Source organism: Camellia sinensis, chromosome 5, assembly GCF_055761805.1.
Source record: "Camellia sinensis isolate YWXY chromosome 5, ASM5576180v1, whole genome shotgun sequence".
Lineage (NCBI taxonomy): Eukaryota > Viridiplantae > Streptophyta > Magnoliopsida > Ericales > Theaceae > Camellia > Camellia sinensis.
Genome location: NC_138965.1, coordinates 69,289,424 through 69,313,578, shown reverse-complemented (window position 1 = coordinate 69,313,578; position 24,155 = coordinate 69,289,424). Strand labels below are relative to the sequence as shown.

Here is a 24,155-nt window from a genome sequence, read left to right as displayed (position 1 = left end):
ATGAGTTCTTAGTAATGCCTTTCGGACTAACTAATGCGCCAGCTTCGTTCTTGGAATTGATGAATTGAGTCTTTCAGGAAATTTTAGATAAGTTCATGGTGGTCTTCGTCAATGACATTTTAGTCTACTCACCCTTTGAGGAGGAACACGAGGCACACTTGTGTATTGTACTTGAGTTGCTTAGAACACACCATCTGTACGCCAAGTTTGGAAAATGTGAATTTTCGCTCAACGAGGTTAAGTTACTAGGTCATGTGGTGTTTGGGAAAGGAGTGACCATTGATTCCCCCAAGATAGATGTGGTACAAGATTAGGAGCAACCTAGGAATGCTTTTGAGATCCGAAGTTTCTTAGAGTTAACTGGGTATTATCAATGTTTTATGAAAGACTTCTCTAGATTAGCTTCACTATTAACTAGATTGACAAGGAAATGGGCTAAATTCATGTGGAGTAAAGCTTGTGCGAAGTCGTGTTCCAAGAGCTTAATGGTAGAGTCACTACAACTCCAATTTTGATTATTCCGAACCGAGGCCTAGAGTATGTAGTGTATTGCGATGCATCTCGGGGAGGTTTGGTGTCACGACCCCAAACCCGCCCCACATATGGGGCCTGAACGGAAACATCTAATAACATAAAATAATATCCATTGAGCTACCACTAATATGCCAGGATCACAAACATCACATCAGGTAGACAAAATACAGAAAACATACACCTGAGCTTCAGTTATATACATACACATACATAGACCCAACCCCATAATTGGGCGTATAAAAAAAACATTGTTGAAGAAAGGGTTATATACATTTCAACCTTAGACAGACAATTAGAGTACAAAGCCAAAAGCCTAGCGAAACTTCCCAAGCATGCACGGGCTTCATCCAAGTGCCTGGACACACTGAGGCTGACAAAAGAGAGATAAGCATCAAGGGTTAAGACTGACCTCCAGGTTGGTTACGTACAGAAGCAGACAAAATGCAGAGTGAGCCAGGCTCAGTGAATAATAGTACTTAAACAATTCAATGATTAACTTGAATTATTATGCATATCAACGCGTGTAAAATGCAGAGAACATATGGTTAATCTGATTCTGTAACTATTTCCAGAACGGCCTTGGGCCCAGTCTTTAAACAGAGTGGCTTTAAGCCCAGAGATATATAGAACGGCCTTAGGCCTAACAGAGTTTACAAATTGGCCTCTGGCCTAACAGAGTTTACAGATTGGCCTCGGGCCCGGATATCCACAGAGCAGAGTGATTCCAGATTTATACGGATGTACCTAGAATTTCCAATCATTTATCAATGTTAACATAACTAACTTATGAAAAAAAGAGTGTTAATAATAAGAATCATTAACGGTAAGTAAATGTACAATCACAGTAGTAGTACTCACTGTGCTGTAGTGGAGTGTTAGTTCCTCTCGGGTTGTGACCTACAAACATACACAACTTGCAAATTAGTTCATTTCCCTTGTTAAGTCATTTTCTGACTTGTTTGGCTTCGAATGAATTTACAATTATCAAAAAGGCATCAAATACAGATTTCAAAAATATTCGAGGGTCAAGCACGTAAAACGGCAGACCATTTTCCAAGCATGGGCCGCACGTGCGACTGTGAGCCCCGTACGTGCGGCAAGGGTTCCCGCACGTGCGGCAGTGAAGCCCCACACGTGCCTTTTTAGCAGTAGCCAAAGTTCCAAAATTCTCCATTTCCCGCATGTGCGGCCATGACTCCCGCATGTGCGGCCATGACTCCCGCACGTGCGGCGATTTTCCCTGTTTGCACAGTCCGAAATCCAACCCAAAAACCCAATTTGGTTAGTGTTTGCAAGGCTCAAAATAAGTCCATTATTTGCTAGAATATGGGCCAAAAATCATGTAAATAGGAATTATAAACACACATCAATCTAAATATGAATTAGATCATTAATCTTAAACTCATAAACATACTCAGTTCCAAAATATTTACATCTTCCACACACACTCACACACACACACACACACCCACACACACACATATGCAACCATTTATTCTTGTAGATGAGTTCAAGCTTGATAATTGAAGAAATAAGATGAAATTTCTCACTAGATAATTCAATACAACTCCAAATCAATTCAACACAAGAGACAACAACTCAATTAATCACCTAGCACAATAATATAGAGGAATTCCTTCTCAATTCAAAGAGGAGGGTCAATTAGAAAGAATTAGACATACCTTGAGTTAAATTCCCTACAAACCCTCTTAATTTTCTCAATTTCTTCCTTGAAGAACTTTCCTCTTCCTCTCAAACTCTTTTCTTTTCTCTCTCTCAGGAGATTTTTGTATAGGGCTCTAAGTCAAATATTCAAAGACACACACACACACACACACACACACACACACACACACACATATATATATATATAAAGTTGAATAGGACAAAATTCTATCAGTTTAATGATTCCGAATCAGATTTTTACAGAAAATCATATTGTGACTTAAAAATTATGCTGATTACCAATATAGAATCAATTTCAGATAATTAAGCCTCTAAGGCTTCCAATTCCTAATCTAACCATTATAGTTGTAACATATACCCCTCTATTAGACATATATGAATCTATAATCATAAGATTCACTTCATTAAACTTAATTTCACATAAAATTTTACAATAAGCATTTAAGTACACAGAATAGGGGACTGAAAGTATACCAGAAACACATACGAGGGTCAGGTTATTACACTCTCCCCCCTTAAAGAAGTTTGGTCCCTCAAACTTTCGTTACCTTAGGATAGGAACAGATGCGGATGTTGGTGTTGCACTTCCTCTTCTTTTTCCCAAGTCGCTTCGGTTCCGTAATGTTCTTGCCACTCAACTTTTACCATTGGAATTTCTCGACTTCGTAATTGTCTCACTTGCCGGTCTAGAATTCGAATTGGTTTCTCTTCATAGGTTAATATGTCGTTAAGTGTAACATACTGATAATCTATAACGTGAGTCGGATCTGGGAGGTAACTTCGGAGCATAGATATGTGAAACACATTATGGACTTGGCTCATACTTGGCGGAAGAGCAAATCGGTAAGCTACCAGACCCACTCTTTCCAAAATTTGAAATGGACCAACATATTGGGGTGTTAACTTACCCCTTTTTCTGAATCTTGGATGTCCTTTCATCGGAGTGACCTTCACAAAAACATGACTATCCACTTCAAACTCCAAATTCATTCGTTGGTTATCTGCATGACTCTTTTGCCTACTTTGAGCAGTTTTCAATCTTTCCCGAATAGTTTTAATATTTTCAGTCGTCAACTGAACAATTTCGGGCCCTAATAATGATCTATATCCAATTTCGGCCCAACACATGGGGGAACGACACGGTGTTCCATGTAGAGCCTCATAGGGTTCCATCTCAATAGTCGAATGGTAGCTATTATTATATGTGAACTCTACCAACGGTAGATGGGTTTCCCAGCTTTCTTGAAAATCCAGAACACACATTCGGAGCATATCCTCTAATGTCTGTATCGTTCTCTTGGACTGTCCGTCTGTTTGAGGGTGAAAGGTTGTGCTAAACTTTAATTCTATACCCATTGCTTCCTGTAGACTTTGCCAGAATCTTGAAACAAATTTTGGATCTCTGTCTGACACAATCGAGACCGGGACACCATGAAGTCTTACTATTTCGTTCACATAGATTACAGTAAGTTTATCTGCATTATACTGAGTCTTCACTGGTAGGAAGTGAACGGACTTACTTAATCGGTCTACAATGACCCATACAGAATTCATACCCCGAGGAGTCAGTGGTAATCCTACAACAAAATCCATGGTCAGATGTTCCCACTTCCATTCCGGGATTGGTAGGGGTTGCAACAACCCTGCCGGTCTCTGATGCTCTGCCTTTACTTGATGACATTGCAAACACTTAGAGACGAACTCCGCGATCTCCTTTTTCATGCTTGGCCACCAAAAATTTTGTTTTAAATCCCGATACATTTTAGTATTTCCAGGATGTAATGAGAATTTCGAGGCATGAGCTTCTTCCATCAATTTCCGCTTAACTTCTGACACATTGGGAACACATAATCTGCCTTGAAATTTGAGCACTGAATTCTCCAAATTGAATCTCGGTTTCGGTTTTGTCTCTAACTCATCACAGATCTTCCTTAACGTTCCATCTTTTATTTGACGTAGTTTGATCTCTTCAAGTAAGGTTGGTTGGGCCATCACTGCTACTACTATGGCCTCCTGTCCATGTACCACAAGATCTACGTTCATTTTATCCAGTTCAATCACTAACTCCTTTTGCCCCATAAACAAATTTGCCAAATTCCCCATATTCTTCCGACTAAGTGCGTCTGCAACCGTGTTGGCTTTACTAGGATGGTAATGGATCTGTAGATCATAGTCTTTAATAAGCTCTAACCATCATCGTTGTCGCATATTCAACTCCTTCTGGGTAAAAAGATACTTAAGGCTCTTATGATCGGTATAAACTTCATAGGTAGTCCCATACAGATAGTGTCGCCATATCTTTAAAGCAAAAACCACTGCTGCTAGCTCAAGATCATGTGTGGGATAATTCTTTTCATGGGGTTTAAGTTGACGTGAAGCATAAGCGATAACCCTTCCATTTTGCATAAGTACACAACCTAGCCCTTTTTGAGAAGCATCACTGTAAATTACAAATCCTTCAGTACCAGAGGGTAAGGCAAGAACCGGAGCTGTAGTCAACCTCATTTTTAATTCCTGGAAAGCAAATTCCCACTGTTCTGACCATTCAAACGCAACTCCCTTTTGAGTCAATTGTGTAAGCGTTACAGCGATTTTGGAGAAATCTTGAACAAACCTCCTGTAATATCCGGTTAATCACATAAAACTACGCACCTCAGTCACATTGGTAGGAGTTGGCCAATTCACGATTGCCTCAATTTTGTGTGGATCAACAGAGACTCCTTCCTTTGTTATAACATGCCCCAGAAATGCCACATCCTGTAGCCAGAATTCACATTTCTTTAACTTTGCATACAGTTTCTTTTCTTAGAGTGTTTGAAGAATTGAACGAAGATGATTCTCATGAGCTTCTGCATTCTTCGAGTAGATGAGGATATCATCAATAAATACCACCACAAATTCATCCAAATAAGGCTTAAAGATACGGTTCATCAAATCCATAAACGTTGCTGGTGCGTTAGTAACTCCAAAGGGCATAACCAGAAATTCGTAATGACCATACTGGGTTCGAAAAGTTGTCTTCTCGACATCATCAGCTATGACCTTCAGTTGGTGGTACCCAGACCGTAAGTCAATTTTCGAAAAGACCTATGCCCCTTGTAGCTGATCAAACAAATCATCGATCCGCGGCAATGGGTACTTATTCTTGATTGTTACTTTATTAAGCTCCCTGTAATCTATACATAATCGGAGTGTTCTATCTTTCTTTTTCACAAACAGAACTAGTGCACCCCATGGAGAGACACTCGGGTGAATAAATCCCTTATCTAGTAGATCTTGCAACTGAGTCTTTAATTCCTTCATTTCAACTGGTGACATCCGGTACGGAGTTTTAGAAATGGGTTGGATTCCTAGTAGCACTTCAATTGTAAATTCAATTTCACGGTCCACTAACTTCCCCGGTAATTCTTCCGGAAAAACATCCGGAAATTCACAGACAACTGGAATCATGTCAGTACTCCCATTCATCACTTGCCCCTTCAAAACACTGCATAAATACCCCTGGCACCTTTTCTGAATTAATTTACAAGCCTTTGCTGCGGAAATCAAATAAGGTGGAGAAGTCACTCCATGTCCCTGAAAAGTAAATTCTGATTGTCCCGGAGGGTGAAAACTGATTTGCTTAGTCAAACAGTCAATAGTTGCACCATATTCGCTCAACCAGTCCATTCCCAGAATAATATCAAAATAAGTCATATCGAGAGGTAACAGATTGGCATATACCCGAATATCTCCAAGTAGGAGTTCATAAGCAAAATATGCAGAAGTACAGATCATAGAGTCTCCCAAAGGTGAAGACACACATAACATGTAAGACAACATTTCCTCAGATTTATCAAAATTTTGCGCAAATAGTTTTGACACAAAGGAATAGGTAGAGCCAGAATCAAACAATACATGAGCAGAATGACCGTGAACAATAAATTTACCTGACACCACTGTTGCCGCATTTTGCACATCTCCCGGGACCAATGCAAACACCCTGCCTTGTCTTGCAGTGTCTTTGTTGTTAGCAGATTTGGCAGTTGGCTTGGTGTTGGAAGTTGGTGTAGACCCTACTGAATTTGTGACAGTTTTATTACCATTCTGTTGATTCCTTTGGGGACAATCCCTCACCAGATGACCCGTTTTACCACATCGAAAACATGCTCCGGACAACCGATAACAAGTCCCACGGTGCTTCTTTCCACATTCTGAACAAACAGGGGTCGAGTTTGAAGTAAAAGTGGACGTGCTAGAAGTTCCTGAGTTTTGTTTCTTGCTAGGTAGAGTAGCTGATCCCCTTAACAATTGTGTGTTCTGCCTCTTTCCTCTCAATTCAGAAATCCGAGTCTGAGCAGCAATATTTCTCTCTGCTATAACAGCCCTCTCCAACACATCCACATAGGTAGGAAACTTTAACATGTTGACTCGGTCCAGGATAGCACTCCGCAATCCCCATTCCAATTTTCGTGCCTTCTTATAATCCGTATCCACCATATGAGGTGCAAACTGGGCTAGTTCTGCAAATTGAGCTTCATACTCTGCAACGGTCTTATTTCCTTGTCTAAGAGTTTCGAATTCAGTCACCTTCTTGTCTCGCATGCTTTGAGGAAAGTACTTGTCGTAAAACAGCTCCAAGAATATGTCCCATGTTAACCCCTGGTGTACAGTTCTCATAAGCATCCACCACCTCCGTGCTTCGTCTTCCAGAGTGAAGGCAGCAAGTTGCACTTTTTGGGCTTCGGTACAGGGAAATACTTCAAACAGTTTTGCTATTCCCAATACCAAGGCTTCAGCTTTCATCGCTTCTGTTCCTCCCTTGAATGATAGTGGCTTCATCTTCTTAAATTCCTTCGTGAGTGTGATAGTTCGGTCCTCAGCATGAAAATCTTGTACCACAGGCGGAGGTACCGGTGGCGGTGGTGGTTGTGGTTGAGGTTGTTGCTGTTGTTGCCGTAAGGTCTCCACCATTTCCATAATCATTCTTTCCATCCTGTCCAACTGTGCAGAAGTAGCATTTTCCGGGTCTTCCGTTCTTGTTCTCACCATATTCTACAAGACAATACGCACAAGAAATATACAATAGACATGGATCATGATCATTAGCGCTAGCAGACTACATTTAACATTGCCATCAATCTCTTTTTTTGCTTTCAGAATGTTATGCATAATGCCTAAGTCTTTTCTAGACATCCTAAGGCTCAATGGATCCATGTGTGAGATAGCAACTCGTGCTCTGATACCACTTGTCACGACCCCAAACCCGTCCCTAAAAGTTTGGGCGTGATCACTTCAGAAACGGACACTTAATTCCATATACTTAACATATGGGGCCTGAACGGAAGCATCTAATAACATAAAATCATATCCATTGAGCTACCACTAATATGCCAGGATCACAAACATCGCATCAGGTAGACAAAATACAGAAAACATACACCTGAGCTTCAGTTATATACATACACATACATAGACCCAACCCCATAATTGGGCGTATAACAAAAACATTGTTGAAGAAAGGGTTATATATATTTTAACCTTAGACAGACAATTAGAGTACAAAGCCAAAAGCCTAGCGAAACTTCCCAAAAATGCATGGGCTTCATCCAAGTGCCTGGACACACTGAGGCTGACAAAAGAGAGACAAGCATCAAGGGTTAAGACTGACCTTTAGGTTGGTTACCTACAAAAGCAGACAAAATACAGAGTGAGTGTCACGACCCGAACCCGCCCCCGTGGGTTAAGGACGTAACCGGCCAGTAATCATGAGATTACCTACGGCCTCAAACTGTCCTAAACGTATTTTAACAGAGTTAATGGGGGCCAAACGGAAGCAAAATTAAAAACTTTGTCCATAGAGCCGTGCTTATATGCACATCAAACAAACCATACTCAGATACGTTAATAACTCACATCAAAAGTGCAGTTTCACAAAATTCATTACAGATAGGATCGTCCAAAACGAGTCAACCTAACAGACTATGTACAGACATGCACTGGGTCCTTGCCAACAAGACAAAACATAGGTACATAGTAAAAGGGCAAGGGTGGTCTCATGCGTGAGGCACAAGGCTGACTCTCCCAAAACTCCTGTTGTTCCTAGCAGACTTCACTGGGGCTGGGTTTGGACTTCCCTTGGTTCACCTACAAATACATGAATGAGCGTGAGCGATAGCCCAGTGAATAATATCAAATATAACAGTTACATAACAATATGTAGAACAACATGGTCCAAACGGCCTTGGGCCCAATTCATACTTCTGTTTAACAGCAAAATATATGTAACTATACGAAATGCAAGTCAAGTAACGGTAGTTCCAAACATTCTGGCCTTTGGCCCATCCGGGTTTCCATTCATGGCAAAACGGCCTTCGGCCCATTCATTCAGGTCAAACGGCCTCTGGCCCATTCATTCATGTCAAACGACCTTTGGCCCATTCATTCATGTCAAACGGCCTTTGGCCCATTCATTCATGTCAAACGGCCTTTGGCCCATTCATTCATGTCAAACGGCCTTTGGCCCATTCATTCATGTCAAACGGCCTTTGGCCCATTCATTCATGTCAAACGGCCTTTGGCCCATTCATTCATTTATTCTTGTCAGACTTTTGTCCACAATCCCAATTAACAACTCATAATATTTATGGGGGAATAACAATTGGACATTGACAAGTTTTCAAATATTGATATTACTCACAGTGATCGGCTTGTGGATGCGCCCTGGAGCTTGACCCTACACATTTCATGAATACAAAAGGGTCACTAACAGTTCGATCCGTTCTTTAATTCACATATTCCTCTTTAGGCTTTGTTCTTATCTCATTAACTCATTTACAATGCTTAACACATGCCTAAGAGTGCTTACAAGTGAAAGAGAATGGAAAACGAATCACAGAATGCATGAACAAAATTCCAGAAAACAGGGTCCCCGCTCGAGCGTAAGCTTCTCCGCTCGAGCGGACCCTTAAGGCCTGCAAGGTACTGGTTTGCACAAAAGATGCGCTCGAGCTGAAGGTCCGTCTACAAAAATCCACGCTCGAGCGTGAAATGTCCCGCTCGAGCGGGCATCCAACTCTGCAAAAATGCTGGGAGCACGATTTTCCCGCTCGAGCGGCCATTACCCCGCTCGAGCGGACCTCAAAAATCTGGGTTTCCCAGATCGTGTTCTTGAGCTCCAAATCAGTTTTCCATCTACATTTCTTGCATGCAATGGTTCAAATTACACATTTACACATGCTAACATGCTACTAATGCAGATTACAACATTAGGAAGCTCAATTACATGAATTATCTACATGCATGTCCCAAATTGTCTCAAACCCATCATCAACATGCTCAAATTCAACATTCAAGACTTATACTCCCATGATTTGTACATGCATGTGGGAGATGCTCATCATTCTCAACTTAGATGGTACAAATGGTGACTACAATATGAGCTTTACCCAAAACTCCACATGAATCATGTGTTTCAAGCTCAAACATGCAATTTCAAGGTAATTTCTTACATGCATGAGTTCTAAGACTTCAATCTCAACAAAAATCAACTCATTACATGTTCTTGATCACAAACAACCCTTGAACTTACAAATTACAAGTAAGAGTTCATGAAATCACTTACCTAAGAGCTTCAACACTCAAGCTCTAGCCAAATCTTGAGCTAGATCTTCAAATTCCCAAGTCTTGAGCCCAAATTACACAAATCTCTCCCTTTTTCTCTCCATGGCCGGCCTCTCTCTCCCTCTCAATTGTCTAACTCAGATTTTGAGTTTTTAAGAGAGCTAAAGGGGAGTGCAATGCAAATATAAAACAAGCCCCACTAACAAATATTTTAATATAAAATAATGGGGTACTTAATTTATCAATTTAATCAGTTTAAATTGGCCAGAATCAAATTTCAATTAAATTCCACCGTAGGCCCTAAAAATTATGCCAACCACAATGGCGTAGTCAATTTCGGGTTCCGTGGCCGATAAGGCCCTCAATTAAATTTCCAAAACAGACTACTCAAACAGATATTCCTACGATGAACAGATAAAATTTCAAACCACATATTTTCACATAGTGGAGCACAAAATCATATCAAAATACATAATCACATCATGTTAAGGACCAATTAACATACTACGGAACAGGGGTGTCACAGTGAGCCAGGCTCAGTGAATAATAGTACTTAAACAATTCAATGATTAACTTGAATTTTATGCATATCAACGTGTGTAAAATGCAGAGAACATATGGTTAATCTGATTCTGTAACTATTTCCAGAACGGCCTTGGGCCCAGTCTTTAAACAGAGTGGCTTTAAGCCCAGAGATATACAGAACGGCCTTAGGCCTAACAGAGTTTACAAATTGGCCTCTGGCCTAACAGAGTTTACAGATTGGCCTCGGGTCCAGATATCCACAGAGCAGAGTGATTCCAGATTTATACGGATGTACCCAGAATTTCCAATCATTTATCAATGTTAACGTAACTAACTTATGAAAAACAGAGCGTTAATAATAAGAATCATTAACGGTAAGTAAATGTACAATCACAGTACTAGTACTCACTGTGCTGTAGTGGAGTGTTAGTTCCTCTCGGGTTGTGACCTACAAACATACACAACTTGCAAATTAGTTCATTTCCCTTGTTAAGCCATTTTTTGACTTGTTTGGCTTCGAATGAATTTACAATTATCAAAAAGGCATCAAATACAGATTTCAAAAATATCTGAGGGTCAAGCACGTAAAACGGTAGACCATTTTTCCCAGCATGGGCCGCACGTGCGGCAAGGGTTCCCGCACGTACGACAGTGAAGCCCCGCACGTGCCTTTTTAGCAGTAGCCAAAGTTCCAAAATTCTCCATTTCCCACATGTGCGGCCATGACTCCTGCACGTGCGGCAGTGCTCCCGCACGTGCGGCGATTTTCCCTGTTTGCACAGTCCGAAATTTAACCCAAAAACCCAATTTGGTGAGTGTTTGCAAGGCTCAAAATAAGTCCATTATTTTCAAGAATATGGGCCAAAAATCATGTAAATAGGAATTATAAACACATATCAATCTAAATATGAATTAGATCATTAATCTTAAACTCATAAACATACTCAGTTCCAAAATATTTACATCTTCCACACACACCCACACACCCACACACACCCGCACACACACATATGCAACCATTTATTCTTGTAGATGAGTTCAAGCTTGATAATTGAAGAAATAAGAAGAAATTTCTCACTAGATAATGCAATACAACTCCAAATCAATTCAACACAAGAGACAACAACTCAATTAATCACCTAACACAATAATATAGAGGAATTCCTACTCAATTCAAAGAGGAGGGTCAATTAGAAAGGATTAGACATACCTTGAGTTAAATTCCCTACAAACCCTCTTAATTTTCTCAATTTCTTCCTTGAAGAACTTTCCTCTTCCTCTCAAACTCTTTTCTTTTCTCTCTCTCAGGAGATTTTTGTATAAGGCTCTAAGTCAAATATTCAAAGAGACACACACACACACATATATATATATATATAAAGTTGAATAGGACAAAATTCTATTAGTTTAATGATTCCAAATCAGATTTTTACAGAAAATCATATTATGACTTAAAAATTATGCTAATCACCAATATAGAATCAATTTCAGATAATTAAGCCTCTAAGGCTTCCAATTCCTGATCTAACCATTATAATTGTAATAGATACCCCTCTTATTAGATATATATGAATCTATAATCACATAAGCATTTAAGTGCACAGAATAGGGGACAGAAAGTATACCAGAAACACATACGAGGGTCGGGTTATTACATTTGGGTTGTGTATTGATGCAAGAAGGAAAAGTTGTCACATATGGTTCACGGCAATTAAAAACACACGAGATAAATTACCCTACACATGACTTAGAGTTAGCGACAATAATCTTCGCATTAAAAATCTAGAGGCACTACCTGTCTGGAGAGAAATTTGAGGTGTTTTTTAATCGTAAGTGTGACAACCCCATCACGTACCATACTTATAATTCCTTAATTATACTAGTGTTTTTGTGTTTAGTGTGATTTAGCTTCGCATTAAAGATCTAGAGGCATTCTCTCTCTCTCTCTCTCTACCTATACAAACCATCATCGTTGTTCTTACGGCTTTCGTTGCAGTGAATACTCCGTTCGTGCCCAAGGTTCAAACTCTACCAATTGAACTAGACTAGCAGCCAAGCACTTTATTAGCTGCTCTATGCATCAACCTACCATCTTAACAGCAACGTAAATGCCAACATAACGACAATCTTGCCGCCAAAACCAGGAGTAGGAAACATCGAGGTCCTAATGTAACACTTTGTACTTCTTGAACTCATGGGATTGCTTTTGACACCCTTATTATTGTCCTTGGAACCCTTTTGGTTCATTTTGGAATATTGATTGAGGTGGTATCATAATGGTAAAGTAAGATTGGACCAAAAACATTGATTTGGATAACTGTCCTATGAGTAATCTTCACTCTTTTACTCTTTTCTCTTTCCACACTTTGAATTTGGATGTGAGGTTAGAACCATTGGAAAGCTTGTTTCTGGGGATTCGATTTAGACACAAGAACGACCGAAAACAGAGTTCAGACGAGAGATTTATGCTCGTTTGAATTTTAAGTATCTGTGTTGGAAGCAAGTTCGCTAGAGCGAAGGAAGTTGCGCTCATGCAAACTGTGCAAATTTCAAAGATTCTGGGAGCTTCTTTTCACCACTCGAGTCAAGCTTTCTTCGCTCGAGCGATCTGGTCGATATCAGACACTTTAAAGTGAGTTTTTGGCCCAAAATCTTTTTTCTTTCTTCCTCTCTTCTCTCCCTCTCCTCCATACCCCGAAACCCTTGACATCCAAACCTTGATTTCACCCATTTTTCACCAACAATCCACATGGATCGTACATTAAAGATGAAGAAGAAGTGAAGATCTACATTTCTAACTGATTGGATTTTGGATTTTCGAAGGAATCCTCTTGATTTTGCTTCTCTACTCTCATCTTGGTGGTAGGATTGCTTTTATCTTTGTATCTCTTTAATTTGAGGATGTTTATTGGTATTATTGTGACATTGATTTTGTGATTGAGGTTTGAGCTTACAAAGAAGTGGGTATTGATTTCAAAAATGAAATTTCTCATATATTTTCTCAAATTTTATATTAATGTTTGTGGATTATGAAAACATTAGTTGAAAAATAGCATTTTACATCATGGAAAGGCAAAAGCCCCAAATTTGATAAAAACCCAAGTTTTTTAAATTGAACAATGATATGCTCAAATGGAATTAACCTTCAATCCTTTAAATTTATGATTGAAATATGAGAATGAGACGTCTTTTAACTTGAGCTTCACGAAATCAAAAGTTCTTGAGATTTTCTTTGGAAATATGATGATTATGCCTTCATAATAGCTCAATTATTTGAATGGTGGTATTTACCTTTGTTCTTATGGATGTATAAATTCTTGGAATTTGTGGAAATGTTGTAAAGGTTGTTTAAGGGGGTGGTAAATAGCATGGGAGTCCGGGTAGGGAGTCGATTTTCGAAAAGAGTTATGTGTTGTTGGTACCCGATGTAGACACCCTGTTTTTTACTGCTCTTAAGACTTGGGCGCTTCGCTCCGAGCATTCGATGACGAAATGTTACACTAAGCAATCGTTTGAATCTTCAACAAGAAGCATTCACTTTTGAGCTCCAAAAACCTAAACCTTACACCCCTTTTTGAGCCAAAACCACTTCCCTTTTTGCCCGACCACCCAGGGACCTGTAGGCCAGACAAGTGGCCAGCAGGCCAAAAATTTGTGGCCGGCCGTACCCGCTCATGGTTGGCCTGCCATGTTTAGCGTAGGGAGATATTTTGTAGCTGCCAGCTGTCTACAGGTATGGGACTTCAGCCAGCTGTCCTTTTCTTGATATTTCCAATGTGAGAAGCTTAAATTCTATAAATAGAAGGCCTGCCTTTAGGTTTTGGGGTTGAGAAATTCATTCCAAGAGCTTAGAAAACAAAACTAAACATCTTCTCTACCCTCCTAAATATAGATACAAGTTAGTTACACCATTGGAGCTTAAAACTTGAGCCTTTTGCTGAGATTTTGAACATAATTTCAGAGGTTTGAGAGTGCTTTGAATCAAGTTTGCTTAACCAAGAACATCCTCTCTTCAAGAGGTATAACCTTTGGCATCTTCTTCCTTGTTTCTACTACTCTTCTCTTCTCTTTTCTTGTTGTTTATACACTATTTTGGACTGGTTTTAAGGGTTGAAACATGTGATTTAAAAGCTACTAAAGTTGGAGGGGTTAACCACCCTTCTTTGAACTTTATTCCATAGCTTATATCCTTGTTCTTCCCACTTGTTTCTTTGATTTTAGCCACTGTTTTTAGGCTGTTTTGGGATTGTTTTCAAGGGCTGAAATATGTGATTTGAAGTTGTAAAAAGTAGAGGGGTTAACCACCCTTCCTTAGGCTTGCTTCTTAGGCTCGTTCTCTTCCTTTTTTGTTCATTTTTTTTTCTAGATCTCTAAACTGATTTTCAGCACTGTTTTTTATGTTTTGCTGGCTTTTTTACTTGTTTATTTAATTTATGCTTTGAATACTATACTTGTGTTATTGTAAGTCCTCAAGGACTTGTGTGTTTAGTTCATAGATGCCAATCCATTTGAGTTGATAACTCTTCATTCCGTATTTAATACTGACACTTGTAACAATCTCATTTCCATTTGCACTCTGTAACCTCCCTCCTTTCTTTGCTTCATTTGATTAAGAGTTGTATCCAACAAAGATTATTGCTCAAGGCATAAGAAAGAGACCTCTCACGCTAAATGGTTTAATCTTTTCAGAGGTTCATTATTAGGGCATTACTTCTCTTATGCTAAGCATGATCTCTTGCTTAATGCTTCCCTTAATCGCCAGTGCATTACTTCTAAGGGACTAATTTTCTAATTTAGACCCTTGGAAATCATAAAGGAAAGTTTCATTATAGCTTATTATCGGGTTTGGATTTAGAGTCATTATCGCCCGTTTCGGGTTTGGCTCCAAATTCATTGTCGCTCGTAAATGACTTTGATTCCTTCTTTGTAGTTTTCCCCGAAGAAAAGGACTCAATAAGTTCATTTCTCAGGTTAAGTCATGCTTTCTCATCTTTATTACTTTCGGACTTAGTGAACGTAATTATCACATTTGGACAAAAAGCAAGAAAAGATAAGAAAATGAAAAAGCAAAGTAAAAAAGGTAATAAAATCAGTGGGATTTAGTCGGACGTTATACTGAATCCATCACTCCTATGGTCATCGCATACTACATTGTAATGTTTTGGTGATCGATGGAACGTGTCTACTCTTTTCCTTGAAAACACTTCATGATAGGAAGAAGGTAATTTTCATGTGTCGGTTGTTTTCATTAAAATTCTATTCTATCATTTCCTAGATCATCACGCAACAAATTTGCGACATTGATGATTTGAGCAACGAATCTATTCTCTCCTTGAGTATCTTCATGATAGGAGGGAGCAAGAAGGATGAACATCCTTCAAATACCCTCTGTTTTTGCTCTGTTCTAGATCTGTTGCAGCAAGACCCTCCCCAGAAGCAGTGGCCGGCTAGCCAAGGCTCTATACGGCTGACCAGTTGATCAAGCTGGCCCACCCTCTATTTTGTACGGCCAGGGTGGTTTTCCAGTAAAACAGAGCAGGTCCAGGGGTCCATAATAGAGCCATTTTCAGACTGTAAACAGAACAGGTTTTGGCAGTGAGTAGTGGGGGTTTCCAGAGGATGCTTCCCCGCCTTTCGTTTATTTCCTTTGGTTTTGATTCTTATCTTTAATTAGTTTATTCAGATTTGTAATACTTTAATCAGTTAGTTTATTCGGATTTGTAATAAGTAGCTTAATTCGAACATTTGGACTCTCTCGTACGAGGGCAAATCTATAATAATTGGTGTATGTCTTTCAACCCCCATTTCTTTCTCCCTTTTATTTACATGCTTGTCATGGTTGTAATTAGCATCATGTTTTCTTTTATCACTTCCATGCCTCGCATCTATGTTTGCATGCATTATGATTCGGCTCATCATGAATAAAATGCTCTTGCTACTTCTTAATTGAATACGTGCGCCACAACATGCTTCGGATTAACTCACATGTCATACTAGCTAAATCTATTAGGTGCATTTTGTATGCGTTGCATTAGTCATATTGCATTATTAGAATCATGCATTTTTTTTCTTCTAACTATCTTCTTTTCTTTGGCTCGCCTTGGATATTTGGGTGAGTGTTCCACTTTAGCATATCCATTGTGTGTTTGTGTTGCCATGTCAAGCATGATTGCCATGAGGCTATGTGTTTAATTGAAATAAATCTATGAATTCCTGTGGATGAACGCTATTTTGTTTAACTTGGAATAATTATGATTTTGTACATATGAACTCATTCGTTTTCTTCGAGCCACATATTTCAAACTCTTTCAAAACCTGCACAAAATCGAAGCATTCCAAAGTAAACAACGTAGTCTATACTTGTTTGCCTCACATAGTAATGTCAGCGTTAATAATTGGAACATGAACATAGAATGTTAATAAAAATCACATCATGATTAGTAAAGGCCGACCTTTGATCGTGAGAGTGGGGTGCTCAATTCATGACCTTCCCTTCTCATACCTAAGTTCCCAAACCGAGACAAACTTTGGTTATGATGGACAAGTGGCCTTTGGCACGAGTCACGGGTTTCCTAAATTTACCAAAAATATTAGGTGGCGTCTCTGAAATCTGGTAATGCCGTCCATTTTTGGCATTTGTTGCGAATAAATGGATCTTTCTAAAGATTTGCCAGACTTGGACTCTTACTCTTTGTTCAATTCACATTGCACTTGTGAAACCAAATTCAGAACCACGGGAGTCAAAATTGTAGGGCGACGCGTCTGAGGAAGGCTAAAACCCTTCGAGGAGCATGAAAAACCGGCTACAGTTTCTGGCAACTCCGCTGGGGAGAATTAGAGAACTTCACTTGAACTTCATGATGTGAAATTTGATTTACATATGCATGTTCATTTCATTGCATTTGCATTAGTGCTCATAAGTCACTGTGTTTTCCATTTGCTATTCCCGGACAACTTGCTGGAGGCTTGCCTAAAAAGCTTGCCAAAAGGCTAGTCGGTGCATATAGTAAGCCTTAGTGACTTTTCAAAAATAGGACAGGATACTCTCGCGTTTGTTAAGATGTTATGATGCCGCTTGTATGAAATAGTGAAACTCTAGATCATTCCAAAGCTAAGACAGGGTAACCTTACCCCCCTCATAGGGGTGTTTTGGTTCTGATTACATGCTACGTGATATGCTTGGTTTGATACAAGGGTTCTTGAAAGATCTAGTTCAGTGGTTCAATAAATGGAGAGAATTTAATGAGAAATTCAGTATACAGCTGTGATCATATTTGTTGGAAAATTGGGCCGATGTGCTGTCCGATTTTTGATTTTTCTTTTTTTATTTCTTTTTGCTAGGTAGTCTTGAATCATAGCTTCAGAAAGACCCAATATCCCCTAAGTTGTGTGGACTCGCACCGGAAGGCTTTGTAAAGTCAGTGATTTGGTCGAAGGCCAACTAGTGTTAGTCTCTCTCCCACTAACTGCTCGAAGAAGGAGACAGTTACCACCAGCACAGAGCACACAATAGTCACCTGTCCATTCTTACCCACTCAGTTCATCAATAGCCGACTCACCCATATCTGTAATGGCCCAAAGCGCAGAAGAAATTACGGCTATGATGACAGCTTTTCAGCAAGCCATGGATACATTGAATCAAAGGATAGCTGTACAAGATCAGACCATCGCTAAAATACGACGCCCATTTGGGGCATCGGCGTCTACCATACATCCGGTCTCAGCTACCCATCCAAATCTTGATCCACCCCCACTAGCTGAAAATCTTCAGGCTCCGGATCCAGAAGAGATGCTAGCCCAAGCTCCGGCTATCAGGCCTCTAACACAACCTCAAAAAGGACCTCCTCCTTTCAACATTAATGACATTGACCCTGCTATGATAAAAATTTCCAAGTTAGAGAGAATGCTTAAGAAGTCTCAGAGCTTTAGCTTTATCCTGGACATTGAGGATGGTTACACCGAGGCTTTAGTAAGGTTGCTCGAGAGGTTTAAAAAGACACACATCGATAGATTCAATGGAGGTGGAGATGTGATTGTCCATGTTCGTCTCTTCTCGAATGTCTTAAAGCCAATAGGCCTGACAAGGGCTCAGAAAATGTCTCTATTTGGGAGGACTCTATCAGATGCAGCAGCCACCTGGTATGCCAAATTAGAAGAGTCAACCAAACAAAGTTGGGAGGATTTGGCCAAAGGATTTGTTAATCAGTATTCCTACAATACTCAAATAGAGGTAACCGTTAGCGAGCTGGAAGCAACCACTCAAAACCCCAAAGAACCCTTCATAGACTTCGTTTCCAGATGGAGAACAAAGGCCGCTCGGATGACAAATAGACCTACCAAAAGGGAACAAGTCCGGTTGGTAGTACAGAACCTTGAACCAGACATGTTGCAAAGGATAATAGTTGTACCACTATCTATTTTTGCCACGTTACATGAATTGGAGTCTAAATTGAAAGTGCATTCTAGAAGGGGATCATCCATAGAGCAAGTGAATCGGCAAGAAGGCCTTTTTCCAAGAATACCAATGCTAGCAGTAGCACTATTCCTAAACCTGCGAAAATTACACTGTCACCACCAATCCCAAAATTGCCGACCCTTTTGCCAGCATGCAACCACAAACAACTTACCTAGCCTGAAACTAACTCAAAACTTTTGCTCCCATTCACATGAGCCTAGCCCATGCCTTGAAATTCTTAATAGAGAGAGGGTATCTCAAACCTCTTGATCCCCGACCCCTTCCTAACCCACTTCCGGCCAAACACGACCCCACTCAATACTATACCTTCCACCAATAGCACGGTCACCCCACTGACCGTTGCTTTTGCCTCTATCATGAGATCCAGGGTTTTATTGACAAAAAGATTATAGCTCCACCACAAAAATCCAATGTAAGCAACAACCCACTCCCAGTACATGACTGTGTACCACCACCCCCTCAAAACCTCAACCTCATCCATACACTACCACCCACCTTTAACCCCAGCATATACATAACCCCATCCCATTTGCCTAGACATAAGGTCATTATCCTAGAAGGCACAGACTTGTGTGTGATGGACATAACACCTGAAACCCAACCCAAGCCTATCATGATAGTAGTTGGAGCAAAGACAGGACCACTGAAAGAAGGGTTGTCTGACGCCTAGATTGTGGAAAAAGGATCACTGCTCGGGAAAGAGTATGATCCTAGCCAGTACATTGTGGCTTTTGACCAACCAAAGATGACAATCATACTACCCAACTCGCTCTGTATCAATGTTATTAGAGAGAATGGGTTGGAACAAGGTCTTGATGATCTCATAGAGTTGGAAGAGGACTTAGAGAACCTCCATTTCTTCGAGGAACAAGAGGTGGCCAACGTATAGATCAGATGGTGGGATTCGATCCAACCGAAAGTTAATCACGGATGGTCAAGCAGTGGGGAAGAGTCTAAGATCGAAGAACAGACAGAGGAAAATCCCATGAAGGAGAAACTGGTGACGAAAGTAGTAAGTCCAAGAACATGACCACTGATGAAAGAGAGCAGACGCTGGAACAGTTTCAAGAGGAAAGAGCGGAGGAAATACAAAGCTCAAAATAGATGAAACGAAAAGGAAAGGAAGATCTAGAGTCAGGAGAGAGTACTGTCAAGATGGCGAAAAAATCTGAATAGGGGCCTGATGACAAAGAGAAGATGCTGATGAAACTGAAAAAGTATCGTAAGGCAGAGATTGAATCAACCTCAGAAGAGAATTAGCGTGCCAACGAAGTATGGACTCAGAAAAAGAGAAAAGAGATCCTTTCAGGGATCTACCTGAATTCACTGTATCTGCCTAAGGACCAAGGGCATGATTAGAACATGATTCAGGCAGAGCCAAACAATGGCTTGACGATGACTGGAGGAGAATGGTGGAAGGATAGTGATTTGAGTTTTTCCTACACTGATGAAAGGTAGGGAACCAATACCCCCGATGATACCTAGTATTCAGAAGAGGTCAACCATGTGACTCGGAGTGGTCGCTGCTTTAAACCACCATCCCTGGACAAAGAGAACCTTCTAGGAAAGATGCTGAGAAGATGAAAGAGAAGGAGATCGAGGAAGACCTGGTATTAAGGCAACTGAAGAAAATCCAAGCAGATATTTCAATCTGGGGGCTGCTGATGGCTTCCTGGGAACATAAGCAAGCATTACTGGAGGCATTAAATAGGGTTAAGCTGCCTATAGGTACCTCACCCGACCAATTGGTGTCTCTGGTCACATCTGGGGATGTTACCCCATTATTGTCTTTCACAGGCAAAGAACTGCCACCCGAGGGGATCAACCACAACAAACCCCTGTATGTGACCTTAGAAAGTTGAAAGAAGTGGATTCCAGTGGTGCTAGTGGACACCGGCTCAGCAGTAACATATGTCAGGCGAGGACAACTTATGCCATAGGCTTGAAGCTAGCTGATTTCACACCTATGACACAAGCCCTCCAAGGTTACGATAATACCAGCTACAATGTTGTTGGAATGTTCAAAAGCTAGATATTGGTTGGCTCCATGTTATGGATGTACCGGCAACTTTCAATCTGTTGCTGGGCAGGCCTTGGCTGCAATTCTCCCATCCACCTTTCCCCGGGAACCCTACACCCTTGTTGGAAATATTGCATAGAGAAAAGGGTGTATTCCTCTCCTGGTTTACTTTGGTACAGGTAGTACAAACCATCATGGCAGAGGATAGAGGGGGCTATGTGAGTGCCTAGTCGATCTATATGATGAACAGGCAAGGACATCTTCCCAAATTGGGATTGGGCAAGAGTGGAAGACAGGGAAATACTACTGTCAAAGAAGTAATAACCACATGCTTTTGGGTTGGAGTATGAGCTGACTGAAGAGGATTGGAAGAAGAAGAGAGGTGAAATAAGAGAGAGGATCAAGCCAAAGAAGGTTGTGAGGCAATTTGAATTGATCGACGAGCCAATTATGGGGACTTTGAATGGACGCTTTGTCTATAAAGGAGAAAATTTTCCCTTTTATGGATTCCTAGAGCCATGGGTGGAGCAAGAGACAAAGAAAAGACATCCTGGGTTTAAAATCTTCTTTGGTCACCAATTGTCTGATAATAGGGAGGAATAGACTGATCTAAGGATTGATGTAGAGTAGAAAAGAAGCGCCAGCTCGAGTAGCAGGGAAGAAGAACTCTTGGGAATAGCACTAGCTGACCTCCTGGCTAATCTTGACGATGAGGTTGAGCCTATTGACTTGGGGGATAATGTTGTCATTTTTGTGATCGAGGACGGACCAGCAGTAGATTGGACCGATCTTATTCTGGATGCAACCGAGGCTCCACATTTGGTTTGGCAGTACAAGAAGGGTTCCTTTACAAACTCTGATTCAGATAATGAGTCTAAATCTGATTCCACTATGTCTGTTAAGTCGGGATCGGATTCAACTCAGTCTAGAGACTCAGAGTCTGGCACTTCCAGGGGTAGTAACCCGGGTGCCAAAGTCTTGTCTAAGTCATCTTTCAGTTTTTCTTTTGAGTCAACTGTAACTAAGGACCTTGACCTTATGAATGAAAGTGCATCGGACTTTGCTTACTTCTCTGTGCCCTTAATTTGTTGTACTGACACTGATTTTCAGAAAATTGATGAAAACAAAGATGAAGAAATTCCTCGGACTTTAAAAACCTTACTTGACCGAGAGGAAGAAAGGTGTGCGAAACCCTTACTGGATGAGATTGTGTCAATTAATGTGGGTACTAAGAAAGATCCACGCTTAGTCCAGATTGGATCCACGCTGTCTTCGCAGTAGTGCAAGCATTTAATTTCTTTATTAAAAGATTTCAAAGATGTTTTTGCATGGTCCTATGAAGACATGCCTGGAATTGGTCCTAAGATTGTATAGCACAGGATTCCTCTCAACCCCGAAGCCTAGCTAATTAAGCAGAAACTCTGTAGGGTTCGTCCAGATTAGGCATTGAAAATCAAAGAGGAAGTGACCAAACAGATCGACGCAGGGTTCTTACTTGTATCAGAGTATCCAACTTGGTTAGCCAATATCGTTCCACTGCCTAAAAAGGATGGTACAATTCAGGTTTGTGTTGACTTTCGGGATCTAAACAAGGCCAGTCCGAAGGATGATTTTCCTTTGCCACACATTGATGAGTTAGTGGACTTTACTACAGGGCATGCTTTGTTGTCATTCATGGATGGATTTTCAAGGTATAATCAAATTGTGATGGCTCTGGAGGACAAAAAGAAGAATGCAATCACCACTCTGTGGGGTACCTACTACTACAGAGTGATGCAATTTGGACTAAAAAATGTCGGGGCTACGTACTAGAGGGCAGTAACCGCAATACTACATGACATGATCCAGAAAGAAGTCGAGGTATATGTGGATGACATGATTGTGAAATCCAAGGAACGAGAAGGCCATTATGGCGCACTAGAAAGGTTATTTGAAAGGATTAGGGAGTACATGCTCATGTTGAATCTGCAGAAATGTACTTTCGAGGTAACTGCAGGCAAGATGTCAAGATTCTTGATTACTCATAGGGGCATTGACATTGATCCATCAAAAATCAAGGCCATTCTAGAAATACTGCCACCGAGGACTGAAAAAGAGGTGCGACGCTTTTTAGGAAAGGTGCAATTCATAAGACGGTTTATTTCCAAATTAACCTTGACTTGTGAACCATTGTTTGATCTCTTAAAGAAGGGGAAAAAATTCTAATAAGACGATCGAAGTCAGTTTGCTTTCGAGCAAGTAAAGCAGTACCTTCATAATCCGCCTGTGTTGTCACCATCGGAGCCAGGGAAACCACTGATCATGTACCTATCAGTAACAGAGTCAACTTTGGGGTGCATGCTAGCACAAGAGTAAAAAACAAAGGTGGAGAAGCCATTTACTATCTGAGTAAAAAGATATTAGATTATAAGACCCGTTACACTCCCTTGGAAAAGACTTGTTTAGCTTTGGTCTAGGCAACAAAGAAGTTGAGACACTACCTGTTAGCTCACTCGGTAATTCTAGTTTCCCAAATGGATCCCATTAAATATGTCTTTGAGAAACCAGCACTTATGGGTAGGCTAGCTCGTTGGTTGCTTCTTCTTTCTGAGTTTGACCTCAAGTATACTACTCACAAGTCAATCGAAAGAAGCCCTGTAGCGAAATTTTTAGCATATCACCCAGTTGGAGATGAAGATGTAGAGTACCTATTCCTAGATGAGGAAATCTTGCAGGTAAGAGAGGAAACGTGAACCATGTACTTTGATGGAGCAACTAATCAATATGGTTATGGAATAGTTGTGTTGCTTATAGCACCCGAAGACTCCCACATACCTCTAGCTTTCAAACTCCATTTTAAAGTATCCAACAATGAAGCAAAATATGAGGTATGTATCGTCGGATTAGAAGCTGCCCTGGAACTAGGGGCAATAAGGTTGGATGTCATCGGAGATTCGAATTTGGTTATTTCTCAAGGCAACAGAGACTGGAAGGTCAAAGAGTAGAAAATGAAAGTTCATCATCAGACCCTAGACATCCTGATTCCAAGGTTCAAAAAGCTGACGTTTATGCACTTGCTGAGAGAGAACAATCAGTTTGCTAATGCACTGGCAACTCTATCCTCCATGGTGGACATACAAATTGGGGTCAAGATGCTGTGGACTCGCCTTTTTTCACACCTCACCTTTCGGAAAGGTTTGAAAAGAAGGCATCACAGTTCGGACTCCCGCGGTTTTGAATCCAGTCTCACAAGTGCAATATGAAATTGATAAACACCAAAGAGTCCAAATTCGGAAAATCTTTTTGAAAAATCGATTTTAAATCAAATAGTGC

At 40.5% G+C, this 24,155-nt stretch overlaps 1 protein-coding gene across 1 annotated transcript; it reads right to left on the bottom strand.

Annotated features, from left to right (window-relative positions):
• Positions 1-4,413: 4,413 nt before the first annotated feature.
• On the bottom strand, positions 4,414-7,251 carry LOC145791472 (uncharacterized). Its single transcript, XM_082871824.1, has 3 exons — positions 5,377-7,251; positions 4,873-4,977; positions 4,414-4,734 (listed from the first exon to the last, which is right to left on the bottom strand). The coding sequence occupies exons 1-3, from the start codon at positions 7,249-7,251 to the stop codon at positions 4,414-4,416; spliced, it is 2,301 nt and encodes a 766-aa protein (XP_082727950.1).
• Positions 7,252-24,155: the final 16,904 nt, after the last annotated feature.

What these genes read in the sequence shown, in the direction of transcription:
- LOC145791472 (XM_082871824.1), bottom strand. Translation starts at nt 7,251, where the DNA reads ATGGTGAGAACAAGAACGGAAGACCCGGAAAATGCTACTTCTGCACAG. An exon ending in ATTACAGGGAGCTTAATAAA is followed by an intron (nt 4,978 to 5,376) that starts GTAACAATCAAG and finishes TTCTGGCTACAG; the next exon opens with GATGTGGCATTTCTGGGGCA. An exon ending in CTCCTACCAATGTGACTGAG is followed by an intron (nt 4,735 to 4,872) that starts GTGCGTAGTTTT and finishes TTTGCTTTCCAG; the next exon opens with GAATTAAAAATGAGGTTGAC.